This window comes from Quercus lobata, chromosome 10 (assembly GCF_001633185.2).
Source record: "Quercus lobata isolate SW786 chromosome 10, ValleyOak3.0 Primary Assembly, whole genome shotgun sequence".
Classification (NCBI taxonomy): Eukaryota; Viridiplantae; Streptophyta; class Magnoliopsida; order Fagales; family Fagaceae; genus Quercus; species Quercus lobata.
Window position 1 is genome coordinate 18,035,260 of NC_044913.1, and position 19,241 is coordinate 18,054,500.

The 19,241-nt window shown below is 33.0% G+C and overlaps 3 protein-coding genes and 1 long non-coding RNA gene across 4 annotated transcripts in view; 1 reads left to right on the plus strand and 3 right to left on the minus strand.

Annotated features, from left to right (window-relative positions):
* Window positions 1-3,793, minus strand: part of LOC115962682 — a 42,736-nt gene extending 38,943 nt beyond the window's left edge. The window contains exon 1 of the long non-coding RNA XR_004085569.1: window positions 3,742-3,793. This is a non-coding gene — a long non-coding RNA (uncharacterized LOC115962682). The remainder of the gene's footprint in view (window positions 1-3,741) is intronic.
* LOC115962681 (eukaryotic translation initiation factor 5A-1-like) lies at window positions 37-1,543 on the minus strand. The gene is made up of 4 exons (XM_031081567.1): window positions 1,275-1,543; window positions 396-518; window positions 246-302; window positions 37-146 (listed from the first exon to the last, which is right to left on the minus strand). The coding sequence occupies exons 1-4, from the start codon at window positions 1,398-1,400 to the stop codon at window positions 60-62; spliced, it is 393 nt and encodes a 130-aa protein (XP_030937427.1). The 5' UTR covers window positions 1,401-1,543; the 3' UTR covers window positions 37-59.
* A 93-nt stretch (window positions 3,794-3,886) lies between the features above and the next one.
* LOC115962679 (uncharacterized protein At5g01610-like) lies at window positions 3,887-6,558 on the minus strand. The gene is made up of 3 exons (XM_031081566.1): window positions 6,349-6,558; window positions 4,660-4,714; window positions 3,887-4,412 (listed from the first exon to the last, which is right to left on the minus strand). The coding sequence occupies exons 1-3, from the start codon at window positions 6,433-6,435 to the stop codon at window positions 4,033-4,035; spliced, it is 522 nt and encodes a 173-aa protein (XP_030937426.1). The 5' UTR covers window positions 6,436-6,558; the 3' UTR covers window positions 3,887-4,032.
* A 4,263-nt stretch (window positions 6,559-10,821) lies between these two features.
* Window positions 10,822-16,211, plus strand: LOC115965476 (lipoyl synthase 2, mitochondrial-like). The gene is made up of 4 exons (XM_031084710.1): window positions 10,822-11,249; window positions 11,779-11,990; window positions 14,662-15,041; window positions 16,003-16,211. Exons 1-4 carry the CDS (start codon window positions 10,852-10,854, stop codon window positions 16,120-16,122), a joined length of 1,110 nt encoding a protein of 369 aa, XP_030940570.1. The 5' UTR covers window positions 10,822-10,851; the 3' UTR covers window positions 16,123-16,211.
* The last annotated feature ends 3,030 nt before the right edge of the window (window positions 16,212-19,241 follow it).

Below are 19,241 nucleotides of genomic sequence, written 5' to 3' on the forward strand. Positions count from 1 at the left end.
AAAAGAGTAGAGCCTCATGAGAACTTCAGGTTCAAACTTTGACCCAAAAAAAAAAGCAACTAGAAACCAACCTGGGTCAGCAAATTGTCATCAGTTGGGAGCTTCAGATCATCCTTGGTGTTCCCATTTTCAGTCAGCAAACTCACCTAAAAAAAGCAATCAAACCAGTCAGAAACCAACATTCATATGAAAAATTGACTCTCAAGCACAGGAATAATGAAAAGAGATATAAAAATTGAACATACAAATCCATCCTCAGAGATATCAATCAGCTGGTAGTCAGTACGGTTGACATGAGGAACCTGCGTAACACACCCCACAAATACTGAAAACTTATAACAATTAAAGAAGCATAATCAATAGAGAGAAGAATAACAAAACAAATAAAAACATACATCACAGTTATGGGAAGATGGCACAATATCTTCAAGTTTCTTGGCAGTGAAAATGTCAATTCCAACAAAGTGGCACTTAGCATGACCGTGCTTGCCAGTCTTGGAGGTGGAAACTTCAACAACCTTACACAACAAACAATCAATGATATACATCAGTTCATGAAACCACAACTATAAAATCATCAAACCTCAACATATATAGCAAGACCACACCACCAAAATCTACATCCATATTAACTTAACTACAACAACAATCATGCCTTCGTCCCAAAATTTTGGGATCGGCTATAGATCATCGACATAGTAGTCAGATCGGCCACTCCCACGAGTATTATTTTCTGCCCTTATCTATCAAAACTCATCATGCCTTGGTCCTAAAAGTCTGGAATTCAATACAAATCCTCAACATACTAATCCGAACAACTCATACTACTAAACTCCATGTATCTAGAGACCATCAAAGTTGTCATTTACATGATAAAAGCAACAATCTAAAAAACAAAATTTGCAACAGTACCCAGATCAATAAACCAAAATAGAACATGAAATGGAAATGGGCAACAAACTATGGATCTTAAGTACACATCATTCAACTACATCATTCAACTATAAAAACCCAGATAGCAAATCAAACAAAACACTCAGAATTGTTCAATTGTTCAAAGTTTGTTCATTTCTAAGCCCCATAAACAAATAAAATAGTCAAAAAAGAATATTCCTAAAAACCCTTTTGCTTTTGGGTCAGATCCGAATCATCTAAAGCTAAAAAAAAAAACCCAAAATCAGAACCAACAAAAAGTACAGATCTAAGCCAAAAAAACCAAAAACCCAGAATCAAAAATATATTTTATCTTAGAAACAGAGCAAAAAAGATTGAACCTTGCAAGGACGGTTCTTGATGACGATGTAGCCATTCTTGCGAATAGTACCAGCTTGCTGAGGGTAAGTCTTGGAGGCTCCGGCATCGGCCTTGGACTCGAAGTGGTGCTCCTCACTGTCCGACATGTCGTTTTTTTTTTTTTTTCTTGGTGGATTTGCTTTGTTTGACTCGGTTTCTCTGAACTCAGCGGATTGGATTTGTGAGTGGAGTGACCGATCCCGGAGGCGGAGAGGAAGAAGAAGAGAATTTATATAATGGAAAAAAGAAACTCAAGTGTGTCACGGTGCTTATTCTAGGGTTTCGTGGTGGGCCCAGAAATGGTTTGGACCGTTGGATCTTTGTGTTTTTTGGATAATATAGAGATAGAGAGGCGTTAGTTTTACGCAAGTGTTTTTCTTTCTTTTTTTTTCTTTTTTTCTTTTTAATGGGCTTTTGGGCTTTTGAGTGTGTTACTTTGCTGTGGAGGTAGGTGGGTGACTGATGTGTTGGATTGGTCCCCATCCAATGAGAATCAATGATAAAGGCATTTCCATTTTTGGTTGTTTTTCAAATCATTCAAAATGGGGAGAGATTGGAGTAGAGGGAGGAAATTAGAACGTATTAAGTGCCCGTTCAGTACATATGTTTAAATAATAATTTTTAATTTTTTTAAAAATATGTGTGGGTGAAAAAGTGTGTGAAAATATGTGTAATGTTATTAAAAAACTGAAAACATGTGTTTGAACTCGCGTATCAAACGGAGCCTAAATTTTTGGCATATGTTTTTTTTGGTTGCTTTTCATTTTCTACTCTCCTTTCATCTCCTTCCATTCTGAACATATTTTAATGGCATAAAATTTAAATATATATTGTGAAATGTATATAAAGTTATAGTTATAGTATTATACAAGTGAGGAAATTAAGTTGCTTATGAAATTCATACTATTATTGAGATAGCAACTTGCTTTGGAATTGTCAGATGTGGGAATGACAAAAATGTCACGATCTATCTTAATTGATAGATCACTTGATTATGCATGTCAAAATACCCCTAACCTATCCTGCTCGCAACCTACCTCACTTTCGTTTGTGCAAGGTGTCCCTACCTTAGAGTAGGAATAAAGTGGATATAATACACTAATAATCCAATATCATCCTGATCCAATAACATCCCCACCAAAAGAGGTGGATATTACATTATTACTCAAGGGTTAGAAAAGACCACACCCATTTTTTGCAACCTCGCTTTCATAGAAAAGGAAAAAATTTGAGCCATCGTTATGTCATCTAAAATGAAATGATATCTTTATTCTAATGATTGATTTTTTTTTTTTTTTTTGTCATAATTTTTGGTACATGCACTGCCATTAAGGTTTCAAGAATAATTGGAAATATAAAAAATATAAATAAAAACTATATTAAATCACAATTCAAATTTTTGTAACAAAAAAAAAAATCTGTGTTTTAATTTTATATATATATATATTTCTTTTTTTTGAGAATCTAATTTATACGTGAATAAATCAATTTGAAAATCAAGAGGAAAGTGACCTAATTTTGTAGGCAATGTTTTAGTGGGAATTAGAGTTATATTTTTACTGGATTGTCCTTTAGTTTTGTCTTTACTTAAGTATAGGGGTGTAGGGGTATTTTTGAAAAAAAAATGAGAATCCAAAATAAGAGAAGCCCTTTAAATAATAGTATAGGTAGATAAAAGTTTTTAATAACCCTCTAATACAGAATGGAATCTTTATCCAAATTATTAAGGAGATTGTGTCTCAAAGAGTTATACCGTGTAATCCTTTAAATTCCACAAAAGTTTTGAATAACCCTCTCACACGAAATTGAATATCTATCCCAGTTACCAAATTCAAGCAAATATATCTACATGGTCTTCGTGGCCTTTGACTATATGTAATGTTTTTTTTTTTTTTTTTGAGCAAAGTACGTAATGTGTTTTAACTTTTAAGCATTTGGTTTGGGGTTGGGAATTAAGGAGCAACCAAAGGTGTATTGGGAGTGTTTGAGTCAGCTCAGTTTTGTAGTCTAAGCTCTACCCCCTCCACATGTATTAGGCAAGCCCACCATTTTTTTTTTTTTTTTTTGAGCAGACGAGTTTTTCATACCAATATGTATACCATATACCTAAGTTTTTAAGAGCAAAACTTAGATATTGTATCTTAGGAATCTTATTTAAATTAAAACACCTAATTGCATTGACCAATAGAGTACAAACAATATTATCTTTTCAATGAGAATTAAATTCAATGCAATTATGCATTCGAATTTAATTAGGAAACCTATGTAGTGCACCTAGGGTACTGTTCTGTACCTAAGTGTTAATCTTTAATAACATGATTTAGACATCGAATGTTTTTAGAGCTTAATAACAATCCAAATGACAAGCTGGTTAGAGAACAAGTTCAGCTCAATTAGGTTTTTTTAGTAAAACCAGAAAGGTTATCAATCTAACAATTTGCATCAAACAACACAACCGAAAGATTGACAATGTCACAAAACCAATACCAAAGAATTCCACATAAATTGCCATTTAATCTTCATGTTTCTCCAGCTATTAACATATGAATAAAAATGAATTTATCAAATGATTAAATTCACAGACAGTAGGAGCAACACAACCGAAAGATTGACAATGTCACAAAACCAATACCAAAGAATTCCACATAAATTGCCACTTAATCTTCATGTTTCTCCAGCTATTAACATATGAATAAAAATGAGTTTATCAAATGATTAAATTCACAAACAGTAGGAGCCTCAAAATTCTTCTACTTTAACAGCATCACGAGTCATTTCATAGGCATCTTTGGGCCTTGATTTCTTCACACCAGCTGTGAACCATACTTTATCAGATTTGTAGCTTTCGACAGCCACACTGGTAACCTTGACCCACACCAGAACCTTTGTCTTCATTCCATCTATTCCAGTGAGCTTTCCCCTTGATAATGTCCCTTTAACACGAGTGGCATACCTTACAATGGATGAGTCTTTGAAGCTCACCTCACATGCAGAGGGCAAATACACTATGAGCTTGGACCTTGATTCATCAAATTCATAACATGTTATGTTTCGAGGGAAGAGACCAGGAGGAAGGTTGTACTCTCGGAGAAGATCTGGCAAGGCTTTCAATGGCTTACCTATAAGAAGGGTAAGCTTTATTTAATCTCTGAGAACATATTTGTGATGTAAATAATCTTAATACACTATGGCATCTTGTCCAAGTGTTAACCAATTATGTAGGGCCTTGATATCCTACATTTGTTTGAGTAATACCAAAGTATTTATTTCATGTTAACCAAGTGATAGAAAATTATTATGGAGCAGAAGTAACTGCAAAGTATGGACACACATTAGGGCAATCACACCAATACATAGTGCTCGTACCTTTCAGCTTGCTGAACACCCATTTCGCCTTCTCTTCAACAGTATTAGAAAGAGACTGATATTCAAAACAGCACAATTAGTTTAAAGTTGATATAGGAGTCATCTACATGTCATATTACCAAATAAATAGCAAAAAAATGTCATTTGCTTTCATTTTAGATATGCTCATACTTAAAATTAGATGGTAAATTTGAGGGTAGATTTTGTTTCTTCAATGAAGCTGCTATTGCCAGATAATTTCTGCATTTTTAGCTCACCTATTATGTAGAAAATCCTGCTTCATTTGTCTCATAAAGGCACTGTCATGTGAGTATATATCAAACTTTTGCAGAAATGGACTACAAAACCTTTTATATACAACCCAATCATGAAGCAAAAAATCTTTATGTACAACAAATTCAATATGCGAAGATTAATTCTTTATTTTAGAAATTTTTTGGATGCATATCAAAAGGAAGTATAACACTTTAAAAAATATGCATGTGATGATGAAAATTTTCACATGGCACCATGTGTGCTGTTTTGGATAGCAAATCTCAGGGCTGTAAGAGGGAAGGAAGCTAGGAAGCCTCCAATGCTTGATACCTTGATTGGTTTACTTTCTGTGTGTGTATATATATTAATAGTTTAATACCTTCTTCATTGTCTACAAGAAGTCTTTCATAATTTCATTTATTTATAAAAATAAAAAATAAATAAAAAAAGATTTCTAAGGAAAGAAGTCTAGTGTCTTAGTTGATAAGCTTAATTATAGCATTAGCCATCCTCCTCCTCATATAATATTGGTAGGAAAGTTAAGATGAATGCAATGATTTTGCAGAAAAATGAATGTTTCTCAAAAATAATAATCATAGCAATAAAAGATCAATATAGAGATATGGAATGGACTGTTATATGTAGAGTTTTGAGGATTGTCTTTATAACTGAGAAATTGAAGGACCTAAAAGTGGCAAAACGAGGAATGTGTATAAAAAAGTATCATTGAGATCATCAAAAGTCACACTGCAGAAACAAATTAGTAATGCATTACTCTGTTATTGACAATGTGATCTCTTTCTTTATTTTGATCCAAATTATTGATTCACCATTTAAAAAAAGAAAAAAGAAAAAAGTGGGAACCGACTAGAATTGTTTCTTTCTTTTCTTTTTAAATCACCAATAAGCTAATTAGCTAAACATTAAGCATGAGGATATGAATCGAGATAGAAGAAATTGTTGCAAGTGATGTTTCAATTATCTGACATGACATCCATTTTTTTGACTTCTTTTAAAATTTCAAAAATTCTTTTCAGCCTTTTTGGGTAGAAACTAGAAACATTCCAAAGATTGTTGTATTTCAGAAATATCAAACAATTCATTCAAGAGAATTAACAAAGATTTTACCAAATAGAAATCAAGTGCAAGCACTAGTCCAAATGAAAACCAAGAATTTCCCACCCAAAAAAAGAGGCCATGCCCATCTTCAATCTTAATCTCATTCCACCAAACCATGTAATGTTTAGTTAGATCTTGCAAATTATCAAGTGGGTACATTGTATCAAGCAGCATTATGCATATAAAGATTCAAAAAACCAGCCAAGAAAAGAAAAATATTGAGAAGAATGCAAATGGGTGATTAGTGAAACAGAATATAAAGAAGAATTAAAGATGGAGCTAACAAAAAATGTGGAGAATTCAGGTGAAACATACAGAGAGGTCTTCAGTAATGTTGGAGATCTCTGCCTTGGCTTTCTTGGAAATCCAAAAGCTCCCAACTTTTGTCAGAGCTTTCTCCATTTCTGTCTCTCCCTTCCCAGTCCTCTCCTCTCTCAGTCTCACACTGATGAAAAAAGAAGTTGAAGTAGTTTCTTCACCAAAAATTCTTTCTCTCTGTGTCTCTCTATCTGAGACACACAGGATGAGTCACAACTCACAACTCACAAGACGGAACAGCACAAAGCCGTGCCCACAAACGTAAAATAAAGATTATAAAGAAAATGAAGAGGGGGTAAATAAATTTGAAATTTTGAATGAGAATTAAAGTGTATAGTAATAGAAATGATGTAAGATAGAAAATTAGGAATTATATGATTTATATTTATCAGTTTTTTTTTTTTTTTTTTGAGAAACCAAGTGTCAGTGTTTTGTAGTTTAACTGAATGACACTTTTTTTTTTTTTTTTTTTTAACAGATACATTTAGAGAAATTTTGGTGTCACCCCTAAAATCACAACTTTGCTCACAACTCGTCATATGGGCGAATTGTGGTTGGTGGAGGGGTGCACTCCTTCATCAACTAGAACTCACCACATGGACAAATTATGGGCAAAGTTATGATTTTGGATATGGCACTAGAATTTTTCCATACATTTAAGGTTTAAGGATAAATACACTCACCCCAAACAATTTAATAATAATAATAAAAGAAAATTAAAACTTCCAATAATTTCTGTGGGTAATAATTAATACAGTAAGTCATATTGTCATAAGTGCTTAAGTGGTTGTTTCTGATTTGCTCTAAATTTTTTTTAAAAAAAAGGTGGTTGTTTGAATTTTGATGCTTTAAAGACAATTAAGCTACTAATGAGGCTTAAAGTATTTTGCAAGATAACACAGACAAGGACAGCACACTTAAACATACTAGCTTCAACAATGACATTCTATCTCATTAGCAACATATATATATATATATATATATATATATATCTCTTTTTTTTAGGAGAGTTTTTACTTTCAACCTATAGCATTTGTGCGCGCTGGAAATGACGCTGTTGGGCTTAACCTCACTTGGGCTCACAACTTACTTATAAGGTGGGCTTAGGTTTTCCTACTTTGGGTCGTTCTCGGCACAGAGACACAACGTAGTTTATTCTCTCTCTTTTTGAATCGCTGTTTTGCTCTCTTCTCTATCTCTTTTGTGAACCTCTCAATCCCCTTTTCCTTCCCCAACTTCTCCTATTTATAGCTCTAAATTAGTGGAGAGATTATGATTACTGCCATAGTTAGTGCAATTGATGGTCCAATATTATCTGTTGTAAGTGGATGTTTAGATGAGAGTGGAATGTAGCGAATGTGGCCTTGGAACTTGGTTCCAACTCAAGCAAATATGCCTAGTGTGATGTTTCCTAAAATTGCTGAGCATGCTATGGTATGTTCGTATTTCAGTCTTTCTTTATTATTCGGGCATTTTAAGTCGAGCTGCGAATAGGTGACGAGACTTGGACTTGTAGTTTCTGAGGGTAAAATAAAAAGGGATTGAAAAATTGGGTCGTGCTACTGGGCCTGAATCCAAGGCTTAATTGGATCTGGGAACCTCGGTACCGTACAACGTTCGCTCTTGATGATAACTCTTTATCATCAGACCAAGACATCAAACGGTTTTTGATGTAGACGGAAACTGAACCTCAAATTTTTTATTCAACTATCAGAGACTTTACCAGTTGAATTAACAGGAACCCACATTTTAGCAACATACTGGAAGAATGAAAATTTCCATGATATTGCTACTCTTTTTCTGCCAAAGAGGTGACATTTGTTAGGATCATTTTTTTTTCTTCTGCATATTTTTTAAAGTTTTATTGTTTTAAGTACAACATAATTAAACCCCCACACCCCCCCCCCCCAAAAAAGCTTTTCCAATTTCCATTTAGTATTGGTGCTACTATTAGAATTTATACAAATATAACTGACTAGCCCCCCCCCCCCCCCCAAATATCAAAATTTGATCCCTCAAAATCTAAAATTTGGACCTTAAGCATTCATAAGTGGTCCTTCAAAATTTTCAAGTAGTCCTAAAAGTTTCAAAAATATTAATTAGTGCCAGAAAACCCCCCAAAAATTGAATTGATACAAAATAGACCCCCAAAAAAATTACCATCAAGATAGCCCATTTCATAGCTCATCATGGTCTTCCAAATACCAAAAGAAAAAAAAAAAAAAACCAAAATTCTCCTTTTTTATACATTCCAAATTACCAAAGATCGATTTTTTTTGAGGTAAAATACTATTTTGGTCGCTAAATTTTGTTAAAAGTTTGTTTTTGGTCCCTAAACTTTAAAAAGTTCTTTTTTCATCTTTCAATTTTATAAAGAATTTTTTCAATAATTTAAAGACAAAAATAAAGATGAAAAAAGAACTTCTTTCAATAGTTTAGGGATGAAAAATAAATTTTTAATAAAGTTTAAGAACATAAATAAAAACATTTTTAATAGTTTAGGGATGAAATGTGAACTTTTTAATAGTTTAAGAGCAAAAAATGAACTTCTTAAAATTTAGAGATGAAAATCAAACTTTTAGTAAAATTTAGGAACCAAAATATTATTTCACCCCATTTTTTTTATTAAAAAAAACCCTAAACAAATCTAAATTACTCTGTGTTCGTGTGTTGTGCACCCAATCCATCACGCCGCCAGTCACCTCGCTGTGAATCTGTGGTTGTCCATCAACTCCAAGCTTTGTCACAGTATCCACTGGTATCTCTCTCTCAAACTCTCTCTCAGTCGGTGTTTAACTTGTGAACACCGATAAATATCTAAAGACTAAACTAGTGCAGTCGGTTTACTACTTTTGTAATGTGCTCTACAACTCTGTATGTTGTACTTTAGCAATCTTAACTTGACTGAGTTTCATTCGTGGGTTTGACAATCTCAATAAAAAAAAAAAAAAAAAAAAATCTTGTGTTTGTAATTTCTTTAAATTTTTGTTTATAAGTTTATATAATATATTAATAATATTACTGTATTGTTAAGTCATGAGTGAATGTGTTATTAAAAGTGAATGTTATATAATATATATAAAAATTTATAATAGTGTCATGTATTGTATGTTAATTGTATGTTAATGTATTTATATTTGGTTTTGAAATTTTTTGCTTAATTTTTTTATTGAATTTTTTATATAATATATTTATAATGTATTTATATTGAATTTTTTGCTTAATTGTTTGTTTATCTCACTACATAGTAGTTTATACTTGATTGTTCATACTAGACTAGTGGTGTGTTGATGACTGATATGAGATCATCCCAGTGTACAAGATGGAAAATAAGATTTTGAGTAATTTTTTTGACTATATATATTACTAAAAATTTAGCTTAGAATCAATTATAAATGACTTTAGTATAATGAAAAATATAAGTCATAACTTTGTTGAGATAAAGTTAATTTATGATTTTTTTTTTTTTTTTTTTACTTAAGAACTTTATTGTATTTACTCTTTAGCTTGGTCCTTTGGAAAATATTTCTAGCTCTGCCCTAATTAAACCTATAATTTATTTTTATCTTACTTGACGAGGAAAATTATGACATGTCACCTTGTTTAAAGATGAGTTTAATAATGTAGCCGAAGTGGCAGCTTGGGTTATTGAAGTGGTAGGTGGACAGGGCACGAAAAGCTCCAATCACTAGGGATTTAATAAAATGTAAAATTTATTTCTGAATTAATTTAAAGCAATACACAACCATTTAGGATTAAAATTCTTCATGATTACTTTTTTTTTTTTTTTTATATTCTTTATAATTTCAAAATTTTTAAATGATAAAAAATTAATAGTCATATCATTAATCAAATGTTTAAATCTCAAGTTTTTATAGTATAAAATTATACATAAAAAATTAAGTTTATTAAGAACATAAAAAAATGTAATTTAATAATTAAATTTTCCAAATATATAACCATGTTAATTTTTTCAATAGAAATTGTAGCCATTGATTACAATCAAATTTATAGTCTAATTTTATCTTTAAAATTACACATAATTGACCACCTGCATAACAAATCCAAAGAAAATAGTTCCAAATCCAATTTTGAGCTAAACTTTTTCTAGACAAAATTACAACTGCCTTTATTTTTTTAAGCGAGATTTTCAAGTTATGGCATGTTCGTTCTTGATAATTGTCTTTGTCAGAACTATATATTAATTAATTATTATTACATGCCCTCAAAGTTCAAATTTTTTATTCGACTTTTAAAAAAAGACCAAGAAAATTTAAAAAAGTGGTACATAAATTAAATAAATTAAAAGTAGTAAATAAAAAACTCTAAACGTGTAAAAAAGAAAAAAAAAAAAAAAAGGAAAAAGAAAATGAAGAGACAACAATCAACGATCAACAACCACCACTAGTCAAAACATCAAAACCCAATCTCCATCTCTCTCTCTCTCTCTCACACTCTCACACAGAAACACAGAGCGAGAGAGACACACACAGAGAAGCAATGCAATGGAGGTGGAGAGCCCTAAGCACCATAACCAGAACTTTTTCCACCTCCTCAACTTCCACAACAGCAACGCCACCGCCCTCTGAATTCCCCAAAACCCTCGAGGGTCTTCGGGCCCGCCTGGCCCGAGAATCTCCTAGCCTATCGGAATTCGCGTACTCCGTCGAAGTCGGCACCAAGAAGAACCCTCTGCCCAAGCCCAAGTGGATGAAGGAGGCCGTTCCCGGAGGTGAAAAGTACGTTCAAATCAAGAAGAAGCTCCGTGAACTCAAGCTCCACACCGTTTGCGAAGAGGCCAGGTGTCCTAACCTCGGCGAATGCTGGTCCGGCGGCGAAACTGGCACCGCCACCGCCACCATCATGATCCTCGGCGATACCTGCACTCGCGGTTGCCGGTATAAAAAAGAAAATTCATTTCATAATTTTATCATTGTCTAAGTTTTCATGGTTTTTAGTTCTGTAAATAGAATTTGATTTGCATTGCCAATATCTAATTTGAACTTTTAAAAAAAATAATTCAATATCAAATCATTAGAATTCTTATTATGAGTTTAAAAAAAAAAAGTGTAAAAGTAGAAGTGCCCAGAAAAATACAATAGTAAATTAGTAATCGTTTTGCTAGTAGTAAATTAGTAATCTCATTACAACAATGGGTTTCAATTATTAGCTTGACTGATAAAGTCCCTTGTTGTCGAATAAGAGATTTGGGGTTCGAATTGGACCTTAGATGGTTGACAATTGCAATGTCATCTAAGCCATAGGATGAACTCTAGATATCTAGTGCCAAGTTGTTTCCTGTTTCATATTTCTTTGATTTTAATAGAGTTGGGTTTGTTTGTGGAATTGATTCTATAAGTTAGTGAAGAGGGGTGGGCGGAAGTATACTCTGTTTGATATTGTAATTCAAATTGTTAATTTTCTCAGGTTTTGTAATGTGAAGACGTCGCGTACACCTCCACCGCCAGACCCAAATGAACCGGGGAATGTGGCGGAGGCAATTGCTTCATGGGGTTTGGAATATGTGGTGATTACAAGTGTGGACCGGGATGATTTGCCTGACCAGGGGAGTGGCCATTTTACTGAGACGGTGCAGAAGTTGAAGGCACTGAAGCCAAATATGCTGATAGAAGCCTTGGGTATGAATGAGCCATTGGTTTTTTTTTTTTTTTTTTTTTAAATTTTTTTTAATTTTTAATATTTTTATTTTAAGTGTGAGAATTAATGAATGTGTATATAGATGTCAGAATAATTGAAAGGTTTCCAAGTATAGCTAATTGATATTAAGAAAAGCAATAGATTGCTTGGAAAATGTAGGCCAGTGGACACTACAACTAATGCTGCACATGTGGAAAATGTGTTGCTTTTCTATTAACGCCATTGAAGTCCATTTTCCTGGATTGCAGGAATTGGCATATGATTTAGTGACCCTTTAAGCTCTGTTTGTTGGGTCTTTTCAAAGGAAGCTTCAGCTTTAAAAAAGCGGAAGCTGCCTGCATCTTTTTTTTTTTTTTTTTTTTTTGTAAGTCAAATATTAGTTATTTCACCAAATTTGTGGAGTGGCTTTTGAGAAATGCTGCTCAAAGCAGCCTAGCTTGTCATAGTTTAAAAACCTGCAGCACTTGATTGGGTGATTAAGCCTTTTGTTGTGTTCTGTAAATAGTGCAGCTCATATACGTTATAGGCAGATCCAAGCAACGGCCCCTACGTACTTGTTTTATAATTAATTGTAAGCTTTACCTAGGCTGTGGATTGTATGGTTGAACTTGGATCTATTGTTATTATAAGGGTTTGATTATATATAGAAAGTTGGATTACATTACCAATGACTCTTGGTTCTTGCACTTTCTGTCACTTTGCTCCTGATTCTGAAAATGTGGTTCATAAGCCACGCAAGCCCTTTAATTGGCTGGTTGTGTTATCTCTTTTGGTGGTGCTGAAGATTCAACTAATTGAGCTGAGTATTTTTTTATGTTGTATTTGTATATATGGATATGGAAGCTCATTCACAGTACTAGTACTTTTAGAGAGAGGCATTCAGATACTTTTTTGTGGGACTTACTGTAAAGTTCACCTAGACAGTGGAATGCATGGTTAAACATGATTTAAATCTGCTTATAAATAGGAAGTTGGAATGCTTTACAATGACTCTTGTGTTCATTTCTGTCTATAGCTGTTTTGGATGCATCTTTGTTCTTTCTGTGATGTTGCTTGTACTATTTTGATTGTGCAGTTCCTTGGAAAAGCAATAGATATCTTGGAATTTGATTGCAAATGTAGTCTACTAAACATCACGGCTAATGCTGCACAAGATGGCAATGTGTTTACCATTTTCTGTTATTCCCATTGAAGTCCATTTTCCTGGACCGCAGGAATTGGTATTTAATTTAGTGGCCCTTTAGGCCCTGTTTGGTTGGTAAATAAAAAATTCTTTATCTTTTCACTAATTTTGTGGAGTAGCTTGTGCTTTTTAGGCGTCTTTTAAGAAATGCTGCTCAGAGAAGCTGAGCTTGTGGTAGTTTTAAAAACCTGTGCCCCTTAATTGTGCGTCTTTTAAGAAATGCTGCTCAGAGAAGCTGAGCTTGTGGTAGTTTTAAAAGCCTGTGGCCCTTAATTGTGTGATTAAGCTTTTTATTAAGACCCCTATATACTGCAGCATGTGAACATTAGGCAGATACAAAGAAAGCCTTGTTTTAGAGCTAATGGTAAACTTTACTTAGGCTATGGGTTGCATGGTTGAACTTGGATCAATTGCTATACATAATATGGTTCAACTTATATATAGAAAATTTGGATTACATTTTCAATGACTTTTTTTGTTCACATTTCTTGCCCTTCTATGTGCGTTTTGGTTCTTTTTGTAATGTTGTTGGTGCATGACAAAACCAAAACTTGATGCAACCCATAAATTAAAGAACAGAAACAATAAAATCCATCCAGGAATTATCACCTAGGATTTCTTGGAGTCATAACCAAAAGGGATAAAACAAACTTCTAGGAGTTGGGAGTGCTTTGAGTTAGCCCTAAGTGAGATAAAAGAAACTTCTAGGTGTTAGCACATAGGGTTGGCTGGAGTCAACACTTGACCATTGAAAAATTCCAAGAATAGTTTATTCATCTAAACTGTAATCTATAGGACCATCTTCATAGTAGTATGTTATTATGCTTATATAGACTATTAGGACTAAGCCTAATTCTAACTGAAATAGGAACACCTGAATTTTAATTTGTTTGGGAAATCTCAATTATTGAATTATAAAAATAACCTTGACTCTAGGAATTAAATAAAATACGAATTTTTATAATTTACTAATAATACCTAAACTAAAAGACATTTGACTTCCAAATTTAAATAAAACTGGAACAAAATAAATATTTCTCTACGCTTCCCTTAATCAGTTGCTTGAAATTTTTTTGATTGTGCAGCTCCTGGTTTTTCAAAATTTGGTTCATCAGTCATGCAAACCCTTTAATTGGCTGTTTGTATAATCTTATTTTGGTGGTTCTGGAGCTTTGACTAGTTGAGCTGAATAATTTTTTAGGTTGGAATTTGTTTATAGGGAAGCTGATCTACACTAATGGCAGTTTTAGAGTGAGGCATTTGAATACTTGTTTTGGAACGTATTATAAGTTTATCTAGACTGTGGAATGCATGGTTAATTTGGATCCAAATGTATACATGATTTAATTCTGCTTATAAATCGGAAGTTGGATGACTTTACAAGGACTCTTTTAGGTTGATTTATGCCCATAGTTGGTTTGGAGGAGTCCTTGTTCTTTCTGTAATGTTGCACTATTTTGATTCTGCAGTTCCTGATTTTCAAGGAGATGCTGGCTGTGTAGAGAAAGTTGCGAAATCAGGATTAGATGTCTTTGCTCATAATATTGAAACGGTTGAAGAGCTTCAGAGTTCTGTTCGTGATAACCATGCTAATTTCAAGCAGTCTTTAGATGTTTTAGTGATGGCCAAGGACTATGCTCCTGCAGGAACACTTACCAAAACTTCAATAATGTTAGGATGTGGAGAAACACCCAAGCAAGTTGTCAGAACTATGGAGAAAGTGAGAGCAGCAGGTGTGGATGTGATGACACTTGGTCAATATATGAGACCGTCAAAGCGCCATATGCCAGTGTTTGAATACATTACACCTGAGGCTTTTGATAAGTATCAAACTCTTGGCATGGAAATGGTATGCTTGAATATTTTATATTTTGATTATGGCACATTAATTGATTGTATTCTTACATGCATGGCTTGTTTAGTCAACTTTATTGTAGTTTGGGTAGATAATCTGTCTTGGGCTATGTATGTGTGTGTGTGTGTATTCTATGTTCATTCGTTGCATGCTAGTGACTACAATTTGTAGTGCTACAGAATTTGCTCCCTCTCTCATTCTTCAACTCCCTTCCCTCTCTCAGTTCCCTTCCTTCAACATGATGGTAATAATAGTACTTTATTAGGACCTTTTATATCTTTCCAATTTCTACTTTCTCAATATTCACTTAGAATTACCTGATTGTAGTACCCTTTAATTGTGATGGCTTGTTCTCCTCTTTTACTTTACTGTTCTTACTTGGGAAGTCATTCTATATGTAAAATATATGATTTATACTTCCTCCTATGGAGGAGAGTGCTTTCATTGACCAATCTTTTTCTCTTCCTAATTTTTTGATTTTTATTTATGCTTTAGGGTACTAGTGTAATAATGCATCAGATTGAACATCATCGGATTATCAATTTGGTTTTATGCTAGGGACACCTAGAGATGTTATTTGGTGGATTTTATTAAAGAAAGCAGTTCCTCCAATATATATTGTGGTGATTAAGGATATGTAATGACAGAATTGTAACTAGTGTGAGAACAAGTTGAGGCATCTCACATCTTGCTCAATCAAAACAGATACTAAAGAGCATTCAAATGTTAGGATTCCAAAATCACAGTAGAACAACAATGAGACATTTGATTTCTTGCCTATCCCTGGTTAATGTAATACATTGTTTTGATGTACTTTGTATCAAACATATGTTGATTGTCAGTTGATCATGTCAAATGTATCTCTCTCAACATGCATAAAGTTAACAATGAGTATTTTTTTTCTCAATGTGAGTGCATGCATAATTATTATCAATCATGTGCTTTGGATGGACAGGGATTTCGATATGTTGCATCTGGTCCTATGGTTAGATCTTCATATAAAGCAGGTGAATTCTACATCAAATCCATGATTGAATCAGATCGGGCTGCTTCTTCACAGCTTCCTGTTTGTTGATGAGTATTTTTTTCCCGCTTACATATAATATCATAAAATCATCACTTCCTGTGCATTGTTTAAGTGATAATTACTTGGGCTTAAGCTCAGCCAGCTTTAGTACTTCTTTAAAGTGGTCAAGAGCCTTGTAGCTCAATTAACACCTATTGGATTTCTAAGACTTTGCTCTTGAGTTTTGTTGACAAAAATAGTTTTGAATTTATGTATATAGTGTTACGATCTATGTAAGGCAATATACCTGCTGATATTCATACAAATTTTTGGTCTTTGGTGAACTGTGTTGGATTATAGAAGTGAAATCAAATTAATGAAGACTATTTGGAGCCAAAGCATATGTGATTTAAGCAAAGCTTTTATTGTGCTTTTGACCTTGTATTTTTAAGAATTGTAAGCTTTGATTTATCCAAGAAGCAACTTCATTTGGAAATCATGTCGAATTGCATTTTTTGAGGTTTGAAGATACAAAATTAGACAAGGTTGACAGATAAATTTAAAAAATAAAATAAAAATCAGATTATAGATAGATGTGAAGTAGGTATCCGAATATATTTTTTGCTAGGCTTACATCAAATTGACTTTTTTGTGACGGTGCTTTGAATTTACTTTATTTAGTCTTATAGAAGGTTGACTTTTTGATGAGAAAGTATATTGCTTTGCTTTGAAATTCCACATGGTAGTTTTTTGTTTTCTTTCTGTTTGGGATCCATTTATTTTGCCGAAACTGAAAATCTTTTGCTGAAAGTATTGTAGTTAAAGATAAAAGTTAGCTGAAATAGTACAGAAGATCTCATAAATAATACTTAAAAGTGCAGTGGGGCCTATGAATAGTAGTAAAAATAAGTTGGCTTTAATTTGGAGCCAAATACACACAAGAATGTGTTCATAAACTTTGGGGTTTGTGAAGATTGTGAAAGTAATAGAATTATTCTTTTCCTCCTTGTTGGTATGTAGATGGAAATGTCTGCTAAGAGTCATGGATTGCATCATTGTATATTTGAATTTTGATTTAAATTATGAAATATGGTTTTAGTAACTCCTTTTCTTTGTTAAATATGATCATGAAATGAGTCATGATTACTCTCACCCTTAGGGTTGCATTCATTTTTAATTAGGTGAAAATACATTTTTAGTTCCTACGTTTTTGGCAAATTCACGTTGTGGTCCCTACTTTTTTGAAGCACCTATTCTAGTTCTAGAAAATTGAAAATTGTTACCATTTTGGTTCCTACCATCATCTCAGTAATGGAAATTTCTTACATGGCACATGAAGTGCACAGTTGGCACGTTAGATGATGACGTGGCTAATAAAAAAAATAATAAAAATTTTCACAATGATGTCCACATCAGCATATGATTTAAAAATAATAATTTATCAATTTTGACCAAAAACAAACAAACAAACAAAACAAAAAAAAAATTGAAAACCAAAACACACAAAATAAGATCTGGCTTCATCTTAAACATGAACAAACAAGAACACAAACCCAAAACAAAACAAAAACACAAAAACATAAACTCAAAACGTAATAAAAACCTTTGAATAGAAGAACACAAAATTTCTCCAAAAGATAAATTATACAGTCCTCTGATGGATTACGTCACTTGTCTACTATTCTATTAAAAGATTCTCATTTGTTTAAAATTGCTGAGTTAGTAATCAGTTTCTGTTTATATCACTTTTATATATATATGAGCAAGTACAGTACTTAGGTGTTGTTTTTTAAGTTCTCCTTTTAAGATTCTGTTATGTTGATTTTTTCTCATGGGAACCTAGTTTATTTTTAAGTTAAGTTGCCGCATAGCTGAATCTTAAGAGGGGAACCTAAGGAACCGTACCTAAGGTAGTGTACCTAAATTTTGTCATATATATATATATATATATATATATATATCAAAAAACGCAGTCAAACTCCATTTTCTTAAAAAAAAATGACAACCATGGTACCCACCCCCTCCCTGTATTTAATGGGCTTAGGGTTTGGATATGTTAGGCTAAGAAGGTAGGTATCTCACTAATGTGCTGGATTAGTATGTAAGCACCAGCCAATGAGAGATCTACTACTACCATATTACATTGCTGTGAAAACGCCGAATCCATACAAGTTAGTATCAAGGATTTGTTTTTCAGATTAAAAAATAGTTACCTTCTTTGCCAAGAGCAGGGGATGGAGCCAAGACTTCAGAGTTAGGAGGGGAAAAGTGTAATTTTATATAACAAAATTGTTAAAATTAGTATCTATTTATATATTAATATTATGACTACCTTCGTCTCTTGGCAAGAGCCCTATAGCTTAATTAGCATCTCCTCATACACAAAGTATTTGGGTATAGAAGAGAGAGCTCAAGTGGTTAGTAGCATTTTGTAACCATCTCAAAAAAAAAAAAAAAAAACAATTTTTTTTAGAAACTAACAATAGTTACCTGATTATAAACAATAATAGCGTATCATTTACCGTATGTTTTACATGAGGGATATGGGGGAAAGATAACATAAATGTTTTAAATGGTATTATATTCTGGATATCTTTTCGACTCTCTATCTCCTAATATACATTTTTAATATTTTAAAATTTTAATAGAGACCATCAAATATATATTGTAGCGGGCAAAAAGCGAAAGAACAACTTTATGTCTTAAATGATGATTTTGCTATTTGCTATCACAATTAATTTCTTTAGAGATGGGAAGTCAAGTCTATTTTATAATACCCAATGCAAAGATTAAGAAGGCTTATGTCATAGAATTAAGAGAGAAATGGTATTTATTTCATTGATGTTCAATTTGAAAGCTGATTAAAGAAAAACACAAGTGTTGATCCTTGGGTCTATTATGAGGAGGATGTTACAAAACGAAGGAACTCTCTTTCTTTCTTTTTTGCACTCTTTTTGTGTGTCCCCATCTCTAGATGTTTTTCTTGCTTTATATATCTAGCTTAAATGCATCTAGATTCTACACTTGGAGGGTTGGGATCACACTCCTAGAATTCTTGTCCCATGTGGAACATACCAGCAAGCTTTACATTGAAATCTTAGCTGTGCCACCACTGTTCATGGTTACTTCCTCATTAATGCGGCCAGAGAAGTGGTTATCTTGTATTTAATGCGAAGGGGATGTCTTCT